Genomic DNA, 23856 nt, shown 5'->3' on the forward strand with positions numbered 1-23856 from the left:
TTATGTGAACTATCACATGTATTCACGTGCTGATCTGAGAGCCGTGACGTCACGCGGTGTGTTGTCGGGGGCTCGCCGGGAAGGAGCTGTTACTGTATACAGCGCTTTGCTTCGTCAAAATGGCTGTTGATAAAGATGTTGAATAGGAAGAAAGAAGCGCCGTAGACCGAAAAAACACAGAGAAACGCGCCTTTCCAAACGGACCTTCGGACAGCAGAGCATTTCATCGTTTCTCTTTCTGTGAGGTAATGTTACGTCTCGAAACAGAAGGCAGATGTAGGGTTTAAATCGCGTTTGAGGGGTGGATGCCGAGTATGATTGACAGTTCATAGCCTCTTAGAGGACAGTAACGAGCATCAAGCAGATGTGGACATCCACAGCGAATAAGACGTCGTTTTTTTTCTGTCAATGTATTAATGTACTGATAAGGTTAATCTGTTCAGGGTTGTTTTGATGGCTGTTCTCTCATATGCTAGTGAGTCAAGACATGCAGACATGTTGACGAGACACTGCCCGTCCTGTTTATTTCTAGAAATACATTCTTCAATATCAAATTACAATAATGTTAAGACAGTCAAATATTTCAGGATTAACAAGCACTTTATTACCGTGCAGATGATGTATTGTAGTTTAATTGAGCTCTTACTCACAAAGGTCCCGTTTATTTGACATTATATAGTTATTTAGTCATATTTTCATCTATCTACACATAATACAATACACAATACAGTAAATACAACTGTGTATTGTTTTGTTATTTTATATGAAATAGGTTATTTATATAAAAATATAGCAAAACATAATAAATAATGTGTAGTTATTTTTATTGTTTTATGTAATATAGCGTTCTTCTTACCAGTCTTTTTAAATATCTATATAATAATATCTAACTATCTGTCAGTCATCTCAGCATCTTGCTGTAGACTCTGGGCGTGAACCACTCTTGGTCGCCATTAATAATGCGTGATGCCATTCCAGAGCAAACAGACAGACAGACAGCAGTCACAGCCAGCAATCTAAAGGCATTCAGGCAAAAGCAGAGGTGTGTGACACTGAGTGTGCTGGATATATGGTGTCAGGTAGTGGTTTATAAGAATAACTTTGATGTCATGTTTCACAGATAAAGACTAAAGAGCTGCTTGGATTTCTGAGTGAGCTGCCCTGTTCTCTTTATTGTTGTCCAGTTGTTTGTCGACTGCCTGTCTGTTTTTCCCTTCTTTTATACAGTCTGTATTAAAGGTTAACTTGAGGGTCACACATACCATATTGCATATTAAATATTGGTAACCTATTAGAAAAGCTATTAGAGTGCGTCTGTGGAGGTGTTTGGAGAAAATGAATAGTAGTTATCTCTTTGTTATGCTTATCTGTGCCAGCCCCCTTTCTCCTGACATTTAAAGTCCATTGCTACGCTTGGCCTGCACTGAAGCAAATGCTCTGATATCACTTGTCACTCAGTCAGGCAAACTTAACATCTCTAATCTAAAAGAGTTTCATATCAGTTACTTATTTCCTTCTTTTATCCTCCAAAAACCTATTGTAGTATACAGATTAGGCTTTGACTGTCTCTGTTTCATAATCTATGTTCTGAAAGTGACTAAATGTGTTTCTATGTAGGGTGTCCTAGTGAGTGGCAATCATGGACACCACAACCTCCATCAAGATGACCACTCTGGCCATCCAGAACCTCTTCAGCTACGTGGAAGAAGAGAATCTGGCAGCTGTTAAAGCCCATCTTGACAAGTTCAAAGAGGTGGATGGTCGAAGCGATGTAAGTATATAAATGTATATAAAAAAGTTGAACATACTGTAATTTAAGATGATCAAGTTAAAATTTAGGAATATCAAATATCTATCTTTCTCAATGTATTATTTATTTATTTATTTTGACAGAATGGACAGACTCCTCTGATGTTGGCCTCAGAGCAGGGCAGTCTTGAGATTGTTCAAGAACTCATCAGAAGGGGCGCAAACGTCAATTTGGATGATGTGGTGAGAAAATGCCCACTTTAGATTTACAGAAAAAAAAAATTGCCGGTTGTAGCTTTTGTTTCTATTCAAAAAGATATTCATATAACATTTACCAACCAAAACTGGAGCAGACATTTTCGATGCTTGATATAATTTTTGGATGGCCATTTATCAGTAGCTTATTAAAGGGATACTCCACCCCAAAATGTAAATTTTGTCATTAATCACTTACCCCCATGTCCTTCCAAACCCCAGACATCCCAAGTCTCCCGGAAGTCCCGGGAGTCTACCGCATAATGATAGCGGCTCCCTGATGCCCGCAAATTAGTTAAAATCTCCCGGAATCTAGAGCGAGCGAGCAAAAGCGCATGCGAGACAGAGACTGTGTTTCAAACCATGTAGCGCGCGCACGGCAGAGAGGGAGAGGGAGCGAGAGACCTTGCGTGTGTGTGCTAGTGTGCGTGTGTGCGAAGCGTATGTAAGACAGAGAGCATCCTGATTGGCCTGTTTCGGCAAATCAACCAATCAATTCCAGTGTGGGCGGGCTTTTATCTCTCTCTCTCCCGAACCAAATTAATCAGTTATGTCTATCTAGTAACAGGAGCACCATGGCAGAGAGAGAGTGCCACAAAATAAAAACAAATTAAAAAACCAAGTGTAAGACACATTTTACGGCAGACTACACGAAAGTAGTAGTCTAGTGTTGTAGTGTAAAAACATATGACAGTCTTGCTCGCTGCACTATTTGCGACTTCAGCATTGCCCATGGCGGGTTAAATGATTGCAAAAGGCATGTTGAGGTGAGTTGACATGTTTCATTTCATGTGCATATTATTCATAGCTATAGTTGCCAAGGCTAAATAAAAACAACAAACTCCTTAGACCTGTTTAAAGTTTCAATGGAAAATAAATAAAAGCAGTTTACATAAATAGTATAAGCAGCTTATATAAATAGTAAAAGTAATCTACATATTTAAACATAATTAACGAATAACTGCATAGGTCTATAGCTTATAGAAATAATATTTTATGCTTTGATGTCTTTTAGTAAAGTCATGTTCTGTGGTGAAATTATCATATACTTGTGCTCCTTGTGTGGGGGGGGGGGGATCTTCGGGATACCTCCCTGAAATGACTTTTTGCAGGTTGGGATGTCTGAAACCCATAAAAGCTCCGTTCGTCTTCGGAACACAATTTAAGATATTTTGGATGAAAACCGGGAGGCCTGCGACTGTCCCATAGACTGCCAAGTAAATAACAGTGTCAAGGTCCATAAAATATTTATATACAATTATTTAGTAATTTTTTTATATTAATTTATAATATTAATATTATTTAGTTAATTGTGAAATTAAGATACATTTAAAAATTTTGTAGTATTTGGTGCATTATGTCCCTTTTACTTTATTTTCAAGTTTTAATTAGATTCGAATCCAAGTGGGAACCTCTCTGAATTCCTGTGCAATATTTTTGTCATATATTTAAAACCTGTATAAGGTGTGGTGTCCATCATAATTGTGCCGTAGACCTTTTTTTTTCTAGTACAGCTCCTGCACACTCCATCACTGTTTCCATGGCGACATTAGCCAGTGGTTCAGTGGTTTCCATAGTGACCTGTCTCTGTGCTTTTCCCTGATAGGACTGCTGGTCCGCTCTGATCTCTGCAGCTAAGGAGGGGCACGTGGAGGTGGTGAAAGAGCTGCTGGAAAACAGTGCTTATATTGAGCACAGAGATATGGTGAGAAAACCTAATTGGAATCGTTTGTATCAAACACAATATATGTTCTTTATTTTGCTCAGTAATCACATTTGGAAAAGAAACACATTCTTATGTAATTATCAAAACTTGAGGTGGCTTTGTGTCATGCAGGGGGGTTGGACTGCCCTTACTTGGGCTTCATATAAAGGTAGAGTTGAGGTGGCCAAGTTCCTGCTTGAGAGTGGGGCAAACCCAAACACCACTGGACAGGTAAAACCTGCATATGCTATAAGCACATACAAATCCTATCAAATCAAAATCTAATCCAAATAATAGCAGATTAATATATGCAATCACTGAATAAAATCTGACATGCATTTTCCATGGTTAGCAATACAGCGTCTACCCCATAATCTGGGCAGCCGGCAGAGGCCATGCAGAGATTGTCAAACTCTTGCTGGAGCATGGAGCTAAAGTCAACTGCTCTGATAAGGTGAGCTAAACCAATCCTTCCTAACCAATTAATTTATTATTGTGTTAAATACAAGTTGTGTTGACAAATAATAATAATGTACTTAGAGTGTAAAGGGTCAGTCGTTTAATGAGCAATCACTGCACGTACATTACTTTTTTTCTGTTTCTACAAACCAAAGTCAACATTATTTTCTCTGGTAATCAATAGCATGCCACAGTTGCTGTTGATTGATCTTAAGTTGTAATGAATGGGAAATATTTGTTTAATGAATTTTCTGTAAGTTATATTAAAGGTAAAGACTTGCATATTTAAAATGTATAATTTTATACTTTTAGTATGGCACCACCCCACTGATCTGGGCTGCTAGAAAGGGTCACTATGACTGCGTGATGCACCTGTTGGAGAACGGAGCCGATGTTGACCAGGAGGGGGCGGTATGTGCTCATCATTCAGCATAACTCATAACTCATGGCATAACTAGAAAAATGTATGTTCTTTGAAAAATTCTTATTGAATTATACCTAAGATTTTATTCATTTTGGTGACTTTTACAGGTCTAGAAATTACACTTTTAAAATGTGTATAATTATCATTATCAAGTATTTCAGTCCTCATACACAATTTTCCATAATAAATATACATGACTATACAAATTAACTGAAAAAGGTTTAGGCTGAAGCTTATTTGACCTAACATTTTTTTTCCATTATAATTCTAATAAGCCTTATATGTAAGACATATCTTGATTTTTTTGTTGTTTTTAACTGTTGGTATTATTTTATTAATCTCACCCACTCAGAACTCCATGACAGCACTGATCGTGGCCGTGAAGGGAGGGTTTACAGAGGTGGTTAAAGAGCTTCTGAAGAGGAACCCCAATGTAAACATGACTGATAAGGACGGAAACACAGCTCTGATGATCGCAGCTAAAGAGGGCTACACTGAGATTGTGCAGGACCTTCTTGATGCCGGCACATACGTCAACATCCCAGACAGGGTGCGTTGAACCTCACGATGAACCTGTAAACAAACAGAAATCAGTTGTAAAACTGATATACCGGATAAAAATGACCTGAGATATTATGTATTTTCATGTTGTGTTTTAAACCTGTAGAGTGGAGACACTGTGCTGATTGGAGCTGTGAGAGGTGGGCATGTTGAGATTGTGAGGGCACTACTGCAGAAGTATGCAGACATCGACATTAGAGGCCAGGTAACATGCCTGTTATATCATATATGTGAAGATACTTTCAACTAGGGCTTCGTAATAATGGTTAAATCAGTGAATGTCAGTTCATACACTGGTTTTATTTTACCTGCCTAATGATGATAACAGTAATTATAAATTATGTTCATGTTTTTGTTATGTTTCAATATCCAGAGAAGCAAAGACAGTAATGACAATTAAATATATTTTAAACAGCAAGTGTATAGAGTTAGGAGAAATTCAGTTGACTCTACTGTTTGTTTGTTGCAGGAAAATAAGACTGCCCTCTATTGGGCTGTAGAGAAAGGCAATGCAACCATGGTTAGGGATATACTGCAGTGCAACCCTGACACAGAGACCACCACTAAGGTAAAGAACGGAAAGATTTGTGTTAAAGGGATTGTTTCACTGTTTTGAGCCAGTTTTGAGTCTGCATTTATCTGGATATGTAGGATTCTGAGACTCCGCTAATCAAAGCCACCAAGGTGAGGAACATAGAAATAGTGGAGCTGCTACTGGACAAAGGAGCCAAAGTGTCCGCAGTCGACAAGGTAAAACTTCTACAGTCATTTCATGCGCATAATTCACATTCACAAGATGAGACTATACCGCACTTGAAATCTTTAATTTCTTTGGCTAAAGAAAGGGGACACCCCTCTTCATATCGCCATTCGTGGACGGAGCCGCAGACTGGCTGAGCTCCTTCTCCGCAACCCTAAAGATGGACGTCTGCTCTACCGGCCCAACAAGGCTGGAGAGACACCCTATAACATCGACTGCAGCCACCAGAAGAGCATCCTCACCCAGATTTTTGGAGCCCGTAAGTCGGATGTTGATACAGATTTCCTTATTTAATTAGATTCTGATTCACAAGCTGATTAATTTGATTCTGATTAAGATTCATTTGGGTTTATTCTGATTTCGATTTCATTTTGATCCGATTCTGATTCTGATTCATTTGGGTTTATTTTAGTTATAATATCCATTTTTGTTACATATGAAATAAATTCTCTTTCTGCAGATGCTGTAAATTATACAGGACAGTGTTTCAGGCTGTTTCAAATCAGTAACTCAACTTTTGGAATTGTTTATCAAAAGAACCGAGTCTTTTGAAATTGAAATGAATCAGATTAGACTGGTTGTTTCTTTATTGCGAACTTCACAGAACATAGTCTTATTGATCTACAATAATCTTGCACTCTATAGGTCAGAACCTAACAGTTTTTTTTTAAGTAAACATATGTTTTGAATTGCTATAGGGGCACTTCAGCACTAAATTATACTGCATTTTCTGTAGATTATGAATGACCTGTGTGTATTTTTGCCCCTCTGCGTGTTGTCCCCTTTAGGACATCTGTCCCCCACAGAGTCAGATGGGGACATGCTGGGCTATGACCTGTACAGCAGTGCTTTGGCAGACATCCTGAGTGAGCCCACCATGCAGCCGCCCATCTGTGTGGGTCTGTATGCCCAGTGGGGCAGCGGCAAGTCCTTCCTGCTCAAGAAACTAGAGGGTGAGCATTATTTAGAGTCGCTCGGCTTAAACTAGGAAAGTGACCTGAAAAGGATATTTTAAAGCACAGTTTACTCATGTACAGCACGTACCTACCTAGCTTTTTAGCTATTTCTGAGCTTGAAATGTTTAATAGAGCTCAATTCGCTGCATCTGGTGTATATTTATTGGTGGCTAAATCTTCATATTTCTTTCTCAGATGAGATGAAGACATTTGCAGGTCAGCAGGTGGAGCCTCTGTTCCAGTTTTCGTGGCTGGTTGTGTTATTATCACTCCTGCTGTGTGGCTCTGTAGCGCTAGTGCTCGGCTTCACCGTGGATCCCAAGCTGGCTATCGCCATCTCTCTCAGCATTCTGGCTCTGCTTTATGTGTTCTTTGGTAAGAAAAACAGGCCCATTATTTATTGTCCCAAAGGAAGTTCTGTATTCACGATAAAAAATATGAGCAACTCTCCATACTCTCCAACTCTCTACACAGTGGTTGTGTACTTTGGGAGCAGGCGTGAGGGTGAGAGCTGGAACTGGGCGTGGGTCATTAGCACCCGTCTGGCCCGACACATCAGCTACCTGGAGCTTCTGCTTAAACTCATGTTTGTCAACCCACCGGAGCTGCCGGAACAAACCACCCGTGCACTGCCTGTCAGGTAATTACCTATATTCTACATAAACAGTTAAGCCATTAAGATGAGGTCAATAATTTTAATCAGCAAGAATTCCTCAAGTTGATCAAAGACATTTATAATGTTACAACATAATTTTATTTCAAATAAATGCTGTTCTTTTGAAGGTTCTGTTCATCAAGAGAATCCTGATTGAAGTTTATATGGATGAAATAATCAATATTAAGCAGCACAACTGTTTTCATCATTGATAATAATGGAGAATATAGAGTAATAAAGAAATGTTTATTGAGCACCAGTTCAGCACATTAGAATGATTTCTGAAGGACCATGTGACAATGAAGACTGGAATAATGGCTGCTGAAAATCAGATCAGCTTTGCTATCACAAAAATAAATAAATTTCATTTTAAAATATATTAAAATAGAAAACAATTCTTTTAAATTGTAATAATATTTCACAATGTTATTGTTTTACTGTATTTTTGACCAAATAAATGCAGCCTTGGTGAGCATAAGAGACTTATTTCAAAAACATTGAAAAATCTTGATGTCTTTGGAACTTTTGAACAGTAGTGTACTGTTAATGTGTATATGAGTACATAGGATTTCTGTCAGTAATTACGTTTCTAGAAGAGAAAACATACAAAGATCTCGTGCAATCTGATTTGTCTTAAACAAAACCTATAACGTAATGATGTAAGGATTTTGCACCTGCAATCAATGCAATAATACCCATAATAATAATCACATTTCATTAGAAAACATACTTTTATGTTTTTGATGTATATTGATGACATTTTCATGTTTTTTGTAATGGTTAGTTTTTAGTATGTTAGCATAAGAAATCAAAACATTAGGCCTGACCTCTTTGGGAAGTCAGAACTGAAATCTTTTTTTTTCTTTCAGGTTTCTGTTCACAGACTATAACAGGTTATCTAGTGTCGGAGGGGAGACGTCCATGGCTGAAATGATCGCTACTCTCTCAGATGCCTGTGAGAGGGAGTTTGGCTTCTTGGCCACCAGACTTTTCAGAGTCTTTAAAACTGAGGACACTCAAGGTAAAGGCCACTTAAACATTCTCGATTGTTCAGGAACTAGATTAGTAAATAGAGCCTTTATTTGCTCCGTTACATTTATTGTTGTGACCATGTTTACCCTCAGGTAAAATGAAGTGGAAGAAGACATGTTGCATCCCATCCTTTGTTATCTTCCTCTTCATCCTGGGCTGCTTGATCATGGGAATGGCCCTGCTGGCGGTCTTCAAGGTGGATGGGCAAAACCAGACAGTGAACGCAGTGCTGGTTTCCATGGCGAGTGTTGTTGGTTTGGCGCTGTTGCTTAATTGTCGCACCTGGTGGCAGGTGACAGACTCAGTGCTGAACTCCCAGAGGAAGAGGCTGCACAGTGCCGCCAACAAGATGCACAAGCTGAAGAGTGAGGGCTTTATGAAGGTTAGTTGGCAGGCTTCTAGGTAGCTTATACACAAAACTAAATGGATTAACACATACTGTAGGTAGTGTTATATACAGTGTCACAGACGGTGAATTTGTTATGTCAACTTTTTTTCACAGGTCTTAAAGAATGAAGTGGAGCTCATGGCTAAGATGGCCAAGACTATAGATGGCTTTACCCAGAACCAGACGCGTCTAGTTGTTATCATTGATGGTCTGGACTCCTGTGAACAGGACAAAGTGCTACAGATGCTTGACACGGTGAGCACGGTATCAACTAAAACTACTAAATATTGTTTTCATTAACTGAAATAAAGCTAAAATAAAATAAAATAAAATAAATAATTATTACTTGTAATTAAAAAAAAAACAAATTCAGTTAGTTGGCAAAGCAACATTTCTAGCAAATTATCTTTGAAGTACTAGATTTATTAAAACCATAAATGAAATATAAATGCATGAAGGCTGAATAGAAATTATTTTATTATAATAATAATGATGAAGATGTGAAATGAAAAATAATGTAATGTAATGTAATGTGTAATGTATAATATAAAAGTATAGTTTAAATCATTAATTTGTTCTATAATAGTATAAATAATACTAATTTAACACTAGCAACTCTTAATGATGCTGTCACACTTGGTTTAATTGCGACATTAGGACCTGCCCACGCTGGACTGTGTTCACCTTCACATTATATTATTTGGGTCAGGACCGCGGTTCGTGTGTGTCATCAAGCCTGCAGCTGCTTACCCCATTGCTTAGTAACGATGGCTTAGGAAAAGAACCGTTGGTTTTGTTTCCAAAGCTTCAGTACATAACTGCACTTACGTCTGTCTTACGAATGTACTGCAAATGCTCTAAAGAACACTGAAGGCAAACAGAAATAAGATACACAGCTCTTTGCTTGAAACGCGTCAGTCCCGCTCGTCAGGAAAGTGAATGAAACGCACACAAACACACATTTTTATAAATAATGCGTCATTAATAGCGGTTCAGTTCCGCAATATGGTACGATTGCATTCACATCAGCAGCGAACTGTACCGGAGTTCACTTGAACACACACCAGACCACCCCTTTTTAGCGGACTCGGGTGCAGTTTGCAGGTGCGCACCCGAGTTTGGAAGACCACGCTCACATCATCCAAACGTACCGAACTCTGGTGACATCAATCGAACCCGGGTGTGCACCAAAAGTGCTAGTGTGAAAGCACCCTAAGTCTTTGTTGTCAATGATGCCTTCAGTCTGATTTAATTATTTGAAAAGACAGCGGTCTGCTAGAGCTGGCTTTTATGCTAGTTTAACAAAGACTGAACAAGACCCATTGTTTTAGTGGTTACCAACAGTATCCCTAATCTATTTAGTCAATTGTACGAGACCCTGATAAGAGTCAGTTGTCCTATTCTAAATAAAATTGTTTTATCATGTTTTTAAATAAATACTTGGATACTGACTTTCGATTTACAGATAGAGGATTTAGTGCATGTGAAGTGAGCGTTAGCATAAGTTCTATTTTTTAGTGTTTTGTAAATTGTCCATTTTGAGGCCTATATCAAAAACCTATCAAATTTGTCTTTCTGATCAGGTGAGAGTGCTGTTCTCCAAGGGTCCTTTCATCTCTACCTTTGCCAGTGATCCTCACATCATCATCAAAGCTATAAACCAGAATCTAAATAGCGTGCTGCGCGACTCCAACATCAACGGCCATGACTACATGCGCAACATTGTCCACTTGCCTGTCTTCCTCAACAGCCGTGGCCTCAGCAGTGCAAAGAAGATGTGTGCACCCACTCCTGCTAATGGAGACACTGGGCACTCTGAGGGTTAGTATCAAGATGAGATGAGGGGTTAAAATACAGTAGGATGTCTTGTGTTACAAATAATGACTGAGTATTACGGGAAGTAGTCTTCCTTGTGTTTCGATATACATTACCGTTCAAAGGTTTGGGATCAGTAAGAATTCTCTGTGGAAAACAGTTGTACTGCTTAATATAATATGAAACCACAGTTTTTTAGGATTCTTTAATGACTAGAAAGTTCAAAAGAACAGCATTTATTTAGAATGAAAATCTTTTACATTACAAATATCTTCACTTTCATTTCTGATCAACTTAATGCATTCTTGCCGATTAATTGAATAATTAAAAAAATTAAATAGTTTAATTGTGTATTTGAATGTTTGTATGCAAGTTTTAGAAATGTATATCTTGTGTTTTTATGACAATATAGTGACTTCAACCGTGAAATCTGTCATAAAATCTTAAGTCTGCGTTATCATGTGCAATGATGCCTTAAGTCTGATTAAATTATTTAAAAAGACAGTGGTCTCTTAGAACTGAACAGACCCGCTGACTACAAGTTTACAAAATGTAGCCAAACATATCTTGTGTTTAATGACAATATAGTATCCAAACCAGGTTACTCTAACCCTGTTCTGTCCAACATTTCATATTAGTTTTTATATCTTTGTTGAAAATCAAATGCTGCATGACAAAAATCACAGCCAGTCAGAATATTATGTGGTGCTTACAGGCAAATTTCTTACAATTATTCTTATGTTGTAGGTTGGCATGAGGAGTTGGACAGAAAGTTGTCCCAGAACAGCTTGGGTGACCAGACCAAGTTTGGCAGTAAGACGACTCTTAACCGCAGGGTAAGCTGATAAATATGCTGCTTTGTTATGTGAGAAGGCTACTTATATGATAATGATTAGCGATTATGAATAAGATGAATAGTTATAGGATAGTAACTTTATCTGATGTTTGCAATCGCATGATGAGTTGAACTCCAAAGTCAAATTGAATTGTTCGTCCTGTCTGGCAGTCCCATGGCTTGTGCTTGTGCAGTTTGTCTGACTATAATCCAGTTACAGTAATGTTTTGCCACATGATATGCTCATATCACAAAATGTTTCCAAATTTCTCCCTTGACATTTTCCTTCCTTGTATTTTTTAATGCTATTGATTTTGAATAATAATTGTGATTTAAATCTAGCTGATTTCTCCTCAGGATACTTATCGCCGTCGACAGATGCAGAGGTCAGGCACACGTCAGATGTCTTTTGATCTCACAAAACTGCTCGTCACTGAGGACTGGTTCAGTGACATCAGCCCTCAGACTATGAGGAGACTCCTCAACATTGTATCAGTCACAGGTCAGTATCTTTAAGGCCAACATGTTTCTAAAATTATTTATCATTGCATGTTATTTCAAAGAAAAAAAAATTCTCTGTGTAATCTTTAATCACAATGTATTAACTTACTCTTAATCTGAAACAATACTTGAGTTATTAGGTGGTTAACCGAAAGCCAAAAGGGTTTAGTCTGGTTGTGTTTAGTCTGGTTTGTAATGGCCACCTTTTGTGATCCAAATGAAACATGCTTTCTAATTGACCCAAATGTTTTTTCATTTTAAGTTTCCTGTCTTACTAAGTAAGACAGGTTGCAAACATTTGAATTGTAGCAGAGTTGCAGAATTATACTATTGTACAAAAGTTTAGTCAGTAATATTTTTTTAAAGAAAGAAATTAATACTTTTTATTCAGCAAGGGCATATTAAATTGAACAAGTGGCAGTGCATAACTTTATAATTTTTCAAGACTTATTTTTCAAATAAATGCTGTTGTTTTGAACTTTCTATTTATCAAAGAATCCTTTAAAATGTATCACTGTTTACACAAAATTATTAGGCAACACAACTATTTTAAAGATTGATAATTATAAAATTAGCATATTACACAGATTTTTTTTTATGGATCATGTGACTCTGAAAACTGGAGTAATGGCTTCTGAAAATTCAGCGTTGCTATCACAGGAATAAATTGTGTTTAGATAGAAAACACTCTCTTTCTCTCTTTTTTTCTATTTTCTTTCATTCTTAGTTTATATAATCACTATAATGGAATACAAACTTTCAGATATGAAATCATAAAGTCTGAACATTCACTACTCAAGAAATATCCTCCTCTTGTTTAGGCCGCTTGCTGAGGGCCAATCAGATAAGTTTTAACTGGGACCGGCTTGCGTCTTGGATCAACTTGACTGAGCAGTGGCCATATCGCACATCCTGGCTCATACTGTACCTAGAAGAGACAGACGGCATCCCAGATCAGACAACTCTGAAAACTATCTATGAAAGGTAGGCACATGACACTATTTATGTTTTATAATGTCATTATGATGCTATAATGTAGATCACAATTCCTGATGTTTCAGTTTCACCACATGCTTTATTAGATTGCCAGAAACACACTGTTTTGTTTAAAACCTGAGATCTACAACTCAGATCATTGCTAATCTTTACAAAAAAAATTTTTTTTTTCTTCAGAGCAGTCTTATGTAATGTATTTGTCCTGTACCATATTTTTGCATGTAGTTTGTTCGCTAGCCCATTAGGGTCCTAGAGAAAAATGTCTCCTTTGGGAAGGTTCCTGGAAACGAATAATGGGAGGCCACAGAATGTCAGATGTAGCCAAAGAAAGCAGGTCCAGATCATTAGATAGGCTTCCCTGCGGTGATTAGTCAGATGATGCTATTCATGAAAGTCACTGAATAGATATTGTCATGTTGTCAGATATGAAATGATTATGGAATATACTGACTGCACTCATGTTGTTTACTTATTTACACATGCGACGTCATCAGTGTGGAGATCTTATTGTATCTAAATACAGTATAAAGAGAGAAATATGCATTCGCAGCATGGGTGTATTCTGACATTTTGAGGGGTTTATAGAGCATTTCTGTTTAAGTGGAAACATATGAAGTTTGTGGTTTTATGAAGAGGTTTGGCATCCAGAACATCAGTAATATTGCTGTGTTGTGTTGATACTGGCTGTCTGCACACTCCTTTCACTCTTAAAACAGCCCATGCCCCAGAAACACAAAATGAAATGAAGATACTGTGCTGCTAATGCTGAGTTATATCAGCATCATTTTCATTTTCAGTAAAACCATCATTACTTGTTTTATCTGGCAAGGCTCAATGTAATTTATTCCAGGGTATGTTAAAACCAGTCATTCTCACAAGACCTGCATTGTTTTAGTTAAAAAGTGATGGACGCTCCACACATGCTAAGGTAACTTTTACGAACCTTAAAATATTATTGTCTCATGTTTCTCAAGTTCTATCTTTCATGTACTGTCTGACAGGATCTCCAAGAATATTCCAACCACTAAAGATGTGGAGCCTTTGCTGGAGATAGATGGCGATGCCCGTAGCTTTGAGGTTTTCCTTTCTTCCCGAACTCCAGTGCTTGCGGCTCGAGACATCTGCACCTTTCTTCCCTGCACTGTTAATTTAGATCCAAAACTTAGAGAGATTATTGCAGGTAAATGTCTCTCTTTAAAACAAATCACATTTAAACCCGAACTAGCTAGCTACTATCTGACAGCTTAAGTTACAGCTTAATTTATTTTATTAATTGTATTTTTTTTTAAATGTTTTTACATTTTATGTTTATTGCACATTGACAGCTTAATTTATGCTAAACTTGCAGACTCAATTTATTACTCATTTTACATTTTTTAAGTGTTATAATTTATAAATATTGTTTCTGAATGTAATATTAATTTCTAGAAAATTACAAAAATCACATAATTTTTTAACTTTTTTTTTAAATTTCCCCAAATAGGTTTTTGAAAATTATATAATATTTATATTTACCTCTGTCATACCCTGTTGAAAAGCATGTATTTCCAAGTTTTTCTCTCTGTATTTTCTCAGATGTGCGTGCTGCCCGGGAGCAAGTGAACATGGGTGGTGTCACCTATCCCACACTGCCTTTGCAGGAGGGCCGTCCAATATCAGTCTACAGCCAGCAGTCCTCTGCCTGCTCCCCTTCTGCCTCCTACAACGGCCCGTATAACCAGCCAGGTGTGTCCTCTCAGCCCCATAGCGCCTATTTCAGCGGCATGGCCGGGCCACAACACCCGTTCTACAACAGGGTGAGTGCACACATGCACAAAAGATCACTTGAATTGCACATTTCTGAAAGGTTAGACTGAATCAGAAACTGTGTTTTTGGTGTAATCTATCATTAGATTATTGTCATCTCTTTGGGGGGCATTTGAGGTAAAATGGGTTCACTTAAAACTGATAAATAGTGTTAAGTGTAGATTGATGACTCAGCTGTGCTTTAGACTGAAGGGAGGTCTACTAGGCACATCGGTTCATTTAATAGATGAGGGAAGTCCCTTGGATGAGCACACACCTCTCAAAGTATTCCAGCCTCAGTGCCAAACATTTCTACATGCCCACCCAGACAATTTTTCATTCATTTCCTTGTGCTCGTGTTTCAGTGATTGTTTTACTTCATTTTAGCATCATTTTGATTTGCGTTTGCCATGTTTTCTTAATTTCAGCCCCTTAATGTAACAAAATGTGGTGTTTATGAGGCTACATGTTTATGTACATTGTATCCCCACCTAATGATTCATGTTTTTAAGCATTTGTGCATGTTAGAGAGAGAATGTGTGTGTGTGTGTGTGTGTGTAAGAGAGAGAGAGAGAGAGAGAGAGAGAGAGAGAGAGAGAGAGAGAGAGAGAGAGAGAGAGAGAGATTGAGTGTTAAATCATTATTTCACATGTTTGGATTTAAAGGAATCTTTCAGGTTCAGTACAAAAAAATCTGGTTACAATAAGATTGTAGAAATGGAAAGTTCAAGTCGAAATTATTTGTAATAAACGTTATTGATTTATATTTTACTGAACTTGAACATTCCTGCAAGTATTTATTTATGATTTTCTGTTATATTTTCATTCCCTAAATTTTTTTTCCTCCAAAATGGTCTCCCAGCCATATTTCCCCCAACATCTATACCAGCTGCCACGGCAGTATGCTGGCAGCTTCTTCCCTGCTCATGTTCTTCCACGTCCATTCATTAAAACCGGCTATCCCAACGACCTTAGCAGTGGACTTGTAAGTACTAGTCATGAGCAAAAGCTGCCAGGCCTTGTGCTTATGGATAGCGCTAGTGTTAGACGTTCTTGCTAGGGTTTTATTTGCTGACATACTTTTCTTCTACAGCTAATGTTTAGTTTTTGCTCTGCAGGTGTTTCCTTTTATAAAGATGAATATAAAGTTTCTTCTTCCCTCTTGTCTTATGTGTCAGTATTATTTTATTTTCGCTGTTTTCATGGTGTTGCTCCAGATATACTTTATGCTTTTTCTTAGTGTAATGTGTGATATGAAAAGTCCATCAGATTCTTTGTGGTGGTTTGTACGAATAGGGTGCTAATACTTATTCATAGTTTTTGTTGTGAGAATTAAATTATTTTGTCAATTTTGTAATTTAGCATGAAATGCTTGTTTCAGAAAGGTCAAATATTTTAATCTTCTCAAATGTCTGTATGACCCCTTTAATTAAAAAAAAAAAAATCCATAATAATAAAAAAATCTAAAATAATAAATGAAAAAAAATGTAATTAACAAATTCACAGTTCAACAGTCTTGACTGTCCAACAACAAAATATACAACATATTTTTGACAGTCTATTTAATTGTTATTCAATTAATTGTAATGAAAAATATTTTTAATTAAATAATATTATTTGCTAAAAATAATATTTAGGTTGCATTAACATTTTGTATACAACTGTTCCCACATTTTATTTTCAGTTATCACACAAATCAATGCGTTGACTACAAGTTTGACTGTTCAACGCTGTTATTGTAAAGTTTTTTTTTTCTCTTTAATTTGTGACAATTTTTTTATTAATTACAATCCATTTTTTGATCCCAAACTAGCTTGATCCACAAAATGACAGCCTATTTAGGCTTAATCTTTTTTTTTTTTTTTGGTCTGTTACATTTTGATGTTTATAGGAAATAACATTCAAGACCATTTAAAATAAATTTTCAGTCCCTGTTCTGTACCCTATTTGTGTAAAGTGCGTTATACCTAGTGTTTGACATCTGGTACATTTTAAGCTTCATTTGTGTGAGAATAGAAGCAAGATGCCAGTGTTCAAACAGGCACTACACTAGTGACGTCAAGCACCAGCTGCCTTAATGTTCACCGGAGGCTTTCACAGTCCACCAGTTCCCACGTTCTGTAGAGAAAGACTTATTTGCTCCCTTTTTAAACTCTCTCTCCATCTTTCTTTCATCTACATGAATGTAGTTCCCTCACAATTTCCACCTCCTTTGTCTCTTCCCTCCTCTCCTCTCTCTCTCCTCAAGCAGGGTAAGGTACCGTCTTTCGAAAAGAAGCAGGTACTGAATCCTTCTAGACTCAGCTTAAGTTATGCTGCTCCCCCTCCTCACGTGCCTTCACAAACACACACTGACACTCTTCAGAGCTCTAAACACACTTCGGCATGCACTGTAGGACAAAAAATTCACTCACAGTGAGGAAGGAGGAATAAAGGTGCTTAAGTTGAGGTTAGATGCTTAATATAAGGTCAAAATATATGCCATAAAATATGCCAGTTAACTGTACAAAAAGTCACTGCATTAGTGCTCATACCCATGTGATATGCTAACATGGAGCGTAGTGTACTTATTCACATTAAAGTCTTTCTCCTTCCTCAGAAATCTCTCTTTCCCCTGGGTTTTCAAGCTTCTGTCCTTATCAAAAAATAAAGAAATCCTGTCTGTGCTTCTATACCCTTTCCTTTCTATACCCTTTGTGATGATGCAGTTGTTTCAATGATGCCAATTTACTCAGAAGCCATTGAAATAATCAGCTTCTCACACAACGTGGCCTGGATGCTGAACTTTTTAAGTATCTTGTCAGAAAACTTTAAAAGTATAGAACCCAGGTGCCACTCTGACTTTCCCTTAACAGAGGTCTGTATTTATAGTCCTTGTAGTGTAGGTCACAATTTTAGGTTTTGTTATAATTAGACGTAGCTATTTGAAAGCTACAATATACTTAATGGTTTTCTTACCATCTTATCACTCATTTGCACTAGCTTCTTTGAAATAGTTTTTTTGAGCATTATGCTGATATTTTTATATTCATTTTTTCTTATGATATCTCTTTTATTTTATTTTATTTCTTTAATTTTTGTTTAATATTTTTTGTGTTTTCTTTGGATTTTTTTGGTATACAGTATCTCTTGACTTCAGAGATCTTTCACAAGCACACTGTTCTGATGTAATTGAGTGGCACTTTGAACTAGGGCTCTGCCTCGGTGGTCTCAGGCACCCCATCGATACTGCTCAGCTCAATGAGCACAGATGTTGTCTGTGAGCGTGTCAGACTTGTCGACGGCATCGACCAGAACATGCTTTCTCAGTATATAGCCACCATTAAGAAGGTATGCATTTGTGAAAAAAAAAATATATATATTAAAAAAAATGTACACTGAGAAGAAAATTTTAAACTTGTTAGTTTTGCACTATGTTTTGTTTTTTCTTTTCTTTTTTTATCAGGCTAACATAAATGGCAGAGTTCTGTCTCAGTGTAACATTGACGAGTTGAAGAAAGAGATGAACATGAATTTTGGAGATTGGCAGCTTTTCAGGACAACGGTGAGTAGTTTTATATTATTTATATAAGTTGTTCAAGTTTCTATATGCCTTGCTAACATACAAAAAAAATGATACATCTAAAATGTCTATGAATTTAAATGTGTGCTTTTGTCTACTCTTATTAATTCTAAATTTCTAAATGTATGTATAATTTTATGTATATGAATATATATGAATATATAATGTATTTCAAATGAGTTTAATATTTATTATATTTAATAGTTATATTTATTATATTTATTTTTAATTAATTGTTATAAAACTTTACACACATTTAGTTTCTTTCACGGAGTGTTTTCTTTTACTAAATAAATTAAATACATGCAATAATAGCTTGAAATAATACAAGATAGCCATAAGTTCATAAACTCTTTTGCTTAAAAATAATGGCATGCATGGCAGATTGTTTTTACACAGTTGTTGATCCTTAGATTTTATTCTTTGTAATTTGACAAAACCTCATCTGTGTTAGCCAGCTCAGTAATTAAGTAGTAGTAACTAAATCTCATAGAAACAAATGTTTAAGTTTACAAGGTATACCAAAAAGCATGTACATTATCAAGAAATGTAAGATTGACCCAATAATGCAAGTGACAGTTCCATTAACTGGCCTGAAAGTCTCTCACACTGGCCCTAGATACTGATGTAATGAAGTCGGTGTTGTGCAGGTGATTGAGCTCCGTCATGTGGAGAGCCAGATTGTGCATGAGGAGGCTCCTAGTGAGCAGGGCAGCAGCACGGTTGGCCATGTAGAGTCTTGCAGGCACACTGGAGCATCCGTTCACGGAGGAGTCGGTAACACGGACACCTCACCCATGTACAACTTCAACCTCAGCTTTGAGGAGCTAAGTAACGTGGGCTTGGATGAGCCTCCTAGGCATTCAAACCCTTTGTGGATGGTAAGTGTTTTTTCCTAGGTTCTTGCAACCCATTTTTCCAAGCCATTCCATATTAGACATTTATCTCAACATCTCTTGCCTTCTGTAGGCCGCCACTCACCGTACACCTAGTATGTCCAGTCTCAACTCTCAAGAGTCCTCCAATGAAATTTGCAAGCTAACAGACAAGCAGCAGGCCGAGTACCTCAATGCCTACCAGGAATACATCGCCTCCATGGCTCAGATTGAGGTTGGAATGGAGAAGCCTGTGCCACCTTTTGTTGGCCAGCTAATGCACTCTACCTCTGATGACAAGAAGAAGGATGGAGTTGACCAAGATGGGCGCAAATCCGTTTCAAAACGAGGGAGCAGCAAGTCCGGGGCTGATAATACAGACTACGCCTCGGCTGACACGCCCACTTTAGATCCTATAACAGAAGAGGATGAAAAGGTTGACCATGGGTCATCAAAATCCCTTCTGGGCCGCAAGACATCTGGAGAAAAGGTGAGCCTCTTCCAGGGTGCTGATCTGATGCTGAAGCCTGGTGGTGGTTTACGCTACCAGAAACTTACCAGTGATGATGAAGAGTCTGAAGAGTCAGACAATGCTCCTCTGCTCAAGGATGGAAAGAAACCCGAGCCCAAAGCTTCAGATGCTGGAGATCGATCTTTGGCCAAAGGTAAGGATTACCTTTCAGATAAGAAGGATTCTTCTGACTCAGGTGTCCGCTCCAACGAAAGCTCTCCCAACCATTCTTTGCAAGACGAAGAGGCCGACCTGTCGCAGTCTGAGAGGGCTAACCTGATTGAGCTGGATGAGGAGAACTCAGCTCGAAAGCGAGGGCTGCCGAATAGTCTGAGTGGCCTCCAAGACCCAGCTATCGCCCGCATGTCCATCTGCTCCGAGGACCAGTGCAGTCTTCTGGCTAGCAGCCCTGACGAGAGCTGGCCTTCCTCCAAGAGCTACAACCTCAACCTTACCCCCAGCAACACCACCTTCAATAACAACACAAACGCCCAACAAGGAAACAACATTCGCCAACCCACAAATAGCTCCACCACTGGAAGTGACGTCATCATGACTCCTGGTTCCAGCACCACTTCCACCACCACCCAAAATGAGAACGTCCGTGTGGTGCATCTGAAGAGAGGGCTTAACCCTGGAGATCCTCCTGAGATCCTCAAAATGTCCTCTGACACTGTCACCTTCGGAGAAGAGCGTGAAAGTATCCTGTAGGCGATGTCTGGATCTACCACAGTCTTGGCTAATTTATCTTTTGTGGTGTCAATGCATGCTAAATACACGGAACAGTGACTATGACATTTCTAAATGTTAAGTGTAATTGAAGTGTGCTTCATTTACATCTGTCCATCACCTACTCATCATCGACCATCTAATAGTTACATATATGTGGTGTTACCGTACAGTATTAGTAGGTTAATCACACATTAATGTTACCAGTTGTATGGCTATAAAATATTTTGAAATTGCAGCTGTAGATGAATATTCAGTAGTGTTTCCCAAAGGACAATATTGTAGTACCTTGTCATGGTAAAGCACCCAAACTTTGTGTAAACCCTTCAAAAAGTATGAATATTAACAGTCATTCTGGTTTGGAAATGTGTCGTATTGTGTTGTCCTGCACGCTGTCATTGTTCTGTAGTTAAAGTAATATATAAGCAGTGACAAGCATGTGTCAGACTGCAGTCCTAAATTAGCCAGTAGAAACTGCATGCACATTTGATGCTAGTCTTTAACAGTTATAACTATACTTTTGGCAGCTGTCCTGAAAAGTTAAACGGGTTTTGTGATGCTTGTCTTCAACATGGTATGAAATAAACCTGCATTGACAGTATCCATCTTTCTTGAGTATTTGTTTGAGGAAGAAAAATTACTGAAATAAACATTTAGCTGTTCTGTACACACTCGTGTAGAAATGTGTTCCCATAAGACGGTTTTCAAAGAGCAAACTTATTTTAGTAACGTGAATTACAGATGGGTGGCACCAGTACTTCATGCATTACAATTATATCCCACATCCTGAACACTTATAGTGGCCATTCAGTGTGTGAATTAATGACTCTGAGGTTTTTAAAGGAATTTCTATCAATACTTTTCGCAGTAAGATTCGTCTTGCGCAAACGAATTGTTTTCTGCGTCCCTAGCATATTACACAAACCTTTTTTTATTTAAACGGTTATTTAGTGCGCTTTGACTAACTTTTGTGGTTAATTAAACAATTTGAAGCGCAGACGAAACGTATATGGGTGAAAAATAGACAGTAGCCTATAGACCCCCCCCCACCCCATTGTCCCAAACCCCTCATAATCTGAACCTTACACCCTTGACAGTACTAGTAGTTTCACAGCCTGAACGGTAATAAGTTAAAAAGATGAATGCATTTGCACAACAACAAAAACGATGCATTTGTCACCATAGCTCAGACAAGGACACTGACTTCATATTTAGCATTTAATTATGTACAGTATAAAAGTGCCATTTACGTTATAATTATAAAATTTTCTGTAATATAAACATCACATTTTCAGCAGAAAGAGAAAACAAAAGTACATTTTTACAGAGTCCGCAGCCTTTAGACGAACAGGATTGCGTTTTGCGCAACATCTTGTCAACATAAAAGCAAAGGGGGAAAAATCCTGCTTTTTGAGATTGCTTGCTTAATTACTGTTTTCCTTTCAAATCTTTCCAGTCTTTTTGAATCTTCCTTTGGAAGAAAGAATATGAAAGTCCGTATATAACTAACTCAGAATCTTTTTATGTCCGTTTGTGGGAATCCTTTGTCATTCAAGACGAAGTCCAGGCAAATGACACGGGACCCAAAAAAAAAAAAAAAAAAACACAAACAGCCCCTGTTTTTGCTCCATGACCGAAACACCTGCAAAAGATTGTGTGTGAGAGAGAGAGGGGGAGAGAGGAGTGTTTAGAGAAGGCAAAAGGACAGAGATCCGGACAGACTGGCGCCAGGGAGGAAGCCACAGGACGTTTTTTTCGGACTTTTAACCAAACACTAGCGAAATACCGGGCAATACCATACAGCTCCAGATGGAGGTGTCTACACGAGCATCTGACATATATTTGATAGTACTGTTACAGTATAATAATGTAGCTATAAGCAAGCATTACTGAACAATTAATTCACCAAAAAAATTAAGATTCTGTCACGCTCTTGTTATTCCAAATCTCTATGACTTTCTTCTGTGGACCACAAAAGGACTTTTTTTTTCTTTTCTTTTTGTGCTTCACAGAATATAGTTAATTTCAATTTTTTGAGTGTTTTCAGAAGCATCTTCAGTTTTGAGAATCAACGGTTAATGACATTTCTAACATTTGTAATAGAACGTATTATATCATGTTTAAATGACTTATCAAAGTTATAAAATATCCTTGTCTATAAGTCCGTGCATAATTTATAATAAACATGTACAGGGTGCGCTGCACTGCTGGCTAACAACCCAACTGCCCCACGTGCAAGTTTAACAGTTGCATCTTCTCATGTGAAACCCTCGATTTCAGAGTATAGCATCTAACTTACCATTTCAACGTTACAGGGTTATGAGGTCATCTGAGTTGATCTCTCCTTGAGTGTTACTGGGCTGTTAATTAACAGAAGTAAACAATGATTTCCAGTGTATCTGCCAGCACACGTTAACATTTATGTCGGTTTATAAATGATGCTTCTTTTTAATTATTAATGCTGACATTACATTACATATTGTTCATGTCGCTTTTTTATTAATGCTGAAATTACACTGCATACTGTTGTCATTGCACATATTGTTTCTATGTTCTTTCTTAAATAATTTCTTATATAATTGATTAATTGCGACGTAAGATTTTTCATTAGGCTATGCCAATGTGAATTACTTTGACTTGCTAGCATGGTAAGTCAGTATGAAATGTCTTGCCTGGAAGGAGATGATGCTACCAGCTCCGAGTGATCTGACAGTCTTTTTTGGAGGGCTCTGTCCGAGGATCTGCTGTTGCGGGTTCTGGTCCAGTGCGATCTGAAGATCCAGAATGTAGTCTATGACATGCTGCAAGATCTCCATCTTACTCACGCTCTTGTTCTGCGGTAAGCTCGGCACGAGCTCCTTCAGCCTGCTGTAGCAGTCATTCATGTTGTACAGGAGACTGAGCGGGTCGTCCGAGGAGCTCTTGCTCCGTGAGCTGCCGAGATTATGCTCCGAAAAATACAAGGCGGGTTTCCTTATGGACCTCACCGGACTGACTGCCTTCATAGTGGATAACGATGTTGTGGTTAATTTCAGAGCATGCGATTCTCCCACAGATCTGTGCTGGCCTGGAAGCTTGTTGTCAGTGCGTTTATATAGCAACCGAACTGGGTTCGTTATGAGGCATAAAGAATTAAGCGGATTGGTCGATGAGACGACGTCAGTCTGTGCACCGGAGCATCAGCATTGGCCAAAGTTGCAGCACGTGAGCACCTCCCACATCCTCTGCATTCTTTCCTAGTGCTGAATACTATCTGAGCAACTGCGTGCACAGACCAAAAAACGTAACGTCACATGTATAAATA

At 38.0% G+C, this 23856-nt stretch overlaps 2 protein-coding genes across 5 annotated transcripts; one reads left to right on the forward strand and one right to left on the reverse strand.

Annotated features, from left to right (window-relative positions):
* Nucleotides 1-45: 45 nt before the first annotated feature.
* LOC109112771 (kinase D-interacting substrate of 220 kDa B) lies at nucleotides 46-21153 on the forward strand. 3 transcript variants are annotated; one of them, XM_042777829.1, is made up of 30 exons: nucleotides 46-245; nucleotides 1618-1771; nucleotides 1894-1992; nucleotides 3611-3709; nucleotides 3842-3940; nucleotides 4062-4163; nucleotides 4481-4579; nucleotides 4945-5142; nucleotides 5260-5358; nucleotides 5623-5721; nucleotides 5805-5903; nucleotides 5995-6172; nucleotides 6702-6866; nucleotides 7065-7244; nucleotides 7344-7509; nucleotides 8394-8545; nucleotides 8649-8938; nucleotides 9059-9199; nucleotides 10528-10765; nucleotides 11507-11595; nucleotides 11952-12096; nucleotides 12917-13079; nucleotides 14093-14271; nucleotides 14667-14887; nucleotides 15738-15860; nucleotides 17127-17156; nucleotides 18068-18205; nucleotides 18321-18419; nucleotides 19088-19318; nucleotides 19407-21153. In XM_042777829.1, the coding sequence occupies exons 2-30, from the start codon at nucleotides 1640-1642 to the stop codon at nucleotides 20532-20534; spliced, it is 5181 nt and encodes a 1726-aa protein (XP_042633763.1). In that variant the 5' UTR covers nucleotides 46-245; nucleotides 1618-1639; the 3' UTR covers nucleotides 20535-21153. The 3 variants fall into 3 exon arrangements, with proteins under 3 accessions (XP_042633763.1, XP_042633764.1, XP_042633765.1); XM_042777830.1 differs by lacking the exon at nucleotides 15738-15860; XM_042777831.1 differs by lacking the exons at nucleotides 15738-15860; nucleotides 17127-17156.
* On the reverse strand, nucleotides 5039-23856 carry LOC109112774 (DNA-binding protein inhibitor ID-2-like). Of its 2 annotated transcripts, none has more exons than XM_042777833.1 (3): nucleotides 23225-23856; nucleotides 22852-22912; nucleotides 5039-5165 (listed from the first exon to the last, which is right to left on the reverse strand). In XM_042777833.1, exons 1-2 carry the CDS (start codon nucleotides 23555-23557, stop codon nucleotides 22862-22864), a joined length of 384 nt encoding a protein of 127 aa, XP_042633767.1. In that variant the 5' UTR covers nucleotides 23558-23856; the 3' UTR covers nucleotides 5039-5165; nucleotides 22852-22861. The 2 variants fall into 2 exon arrangements, with proteins under 2 accessions (XP_042633767.1, XP_018981218.1); XM_019125673.2 differs by lacking the exon at nucleotides 5039-5165 and adding an exon at nucleotides 21757-22194 and having other exon boundaries at nucleotides 23225-23834.

The sequence above is a fragment of the Cyprinus carpio genome, chromosome A20 (genome assembly GCF_018340385.1).
Source record: "Cyprinus carpio isolate SPL01 chromosome A20, ASM1834038v1, whole genome shotgun sequence".
Classification (NCBI taxonomy): domain Eukaryota; kingdom Metazoa; phylum Chordata; class Actinopteri; order Cypriniformes; family Cyprinidae; genus Cyprinus; species Cyprinus carpio.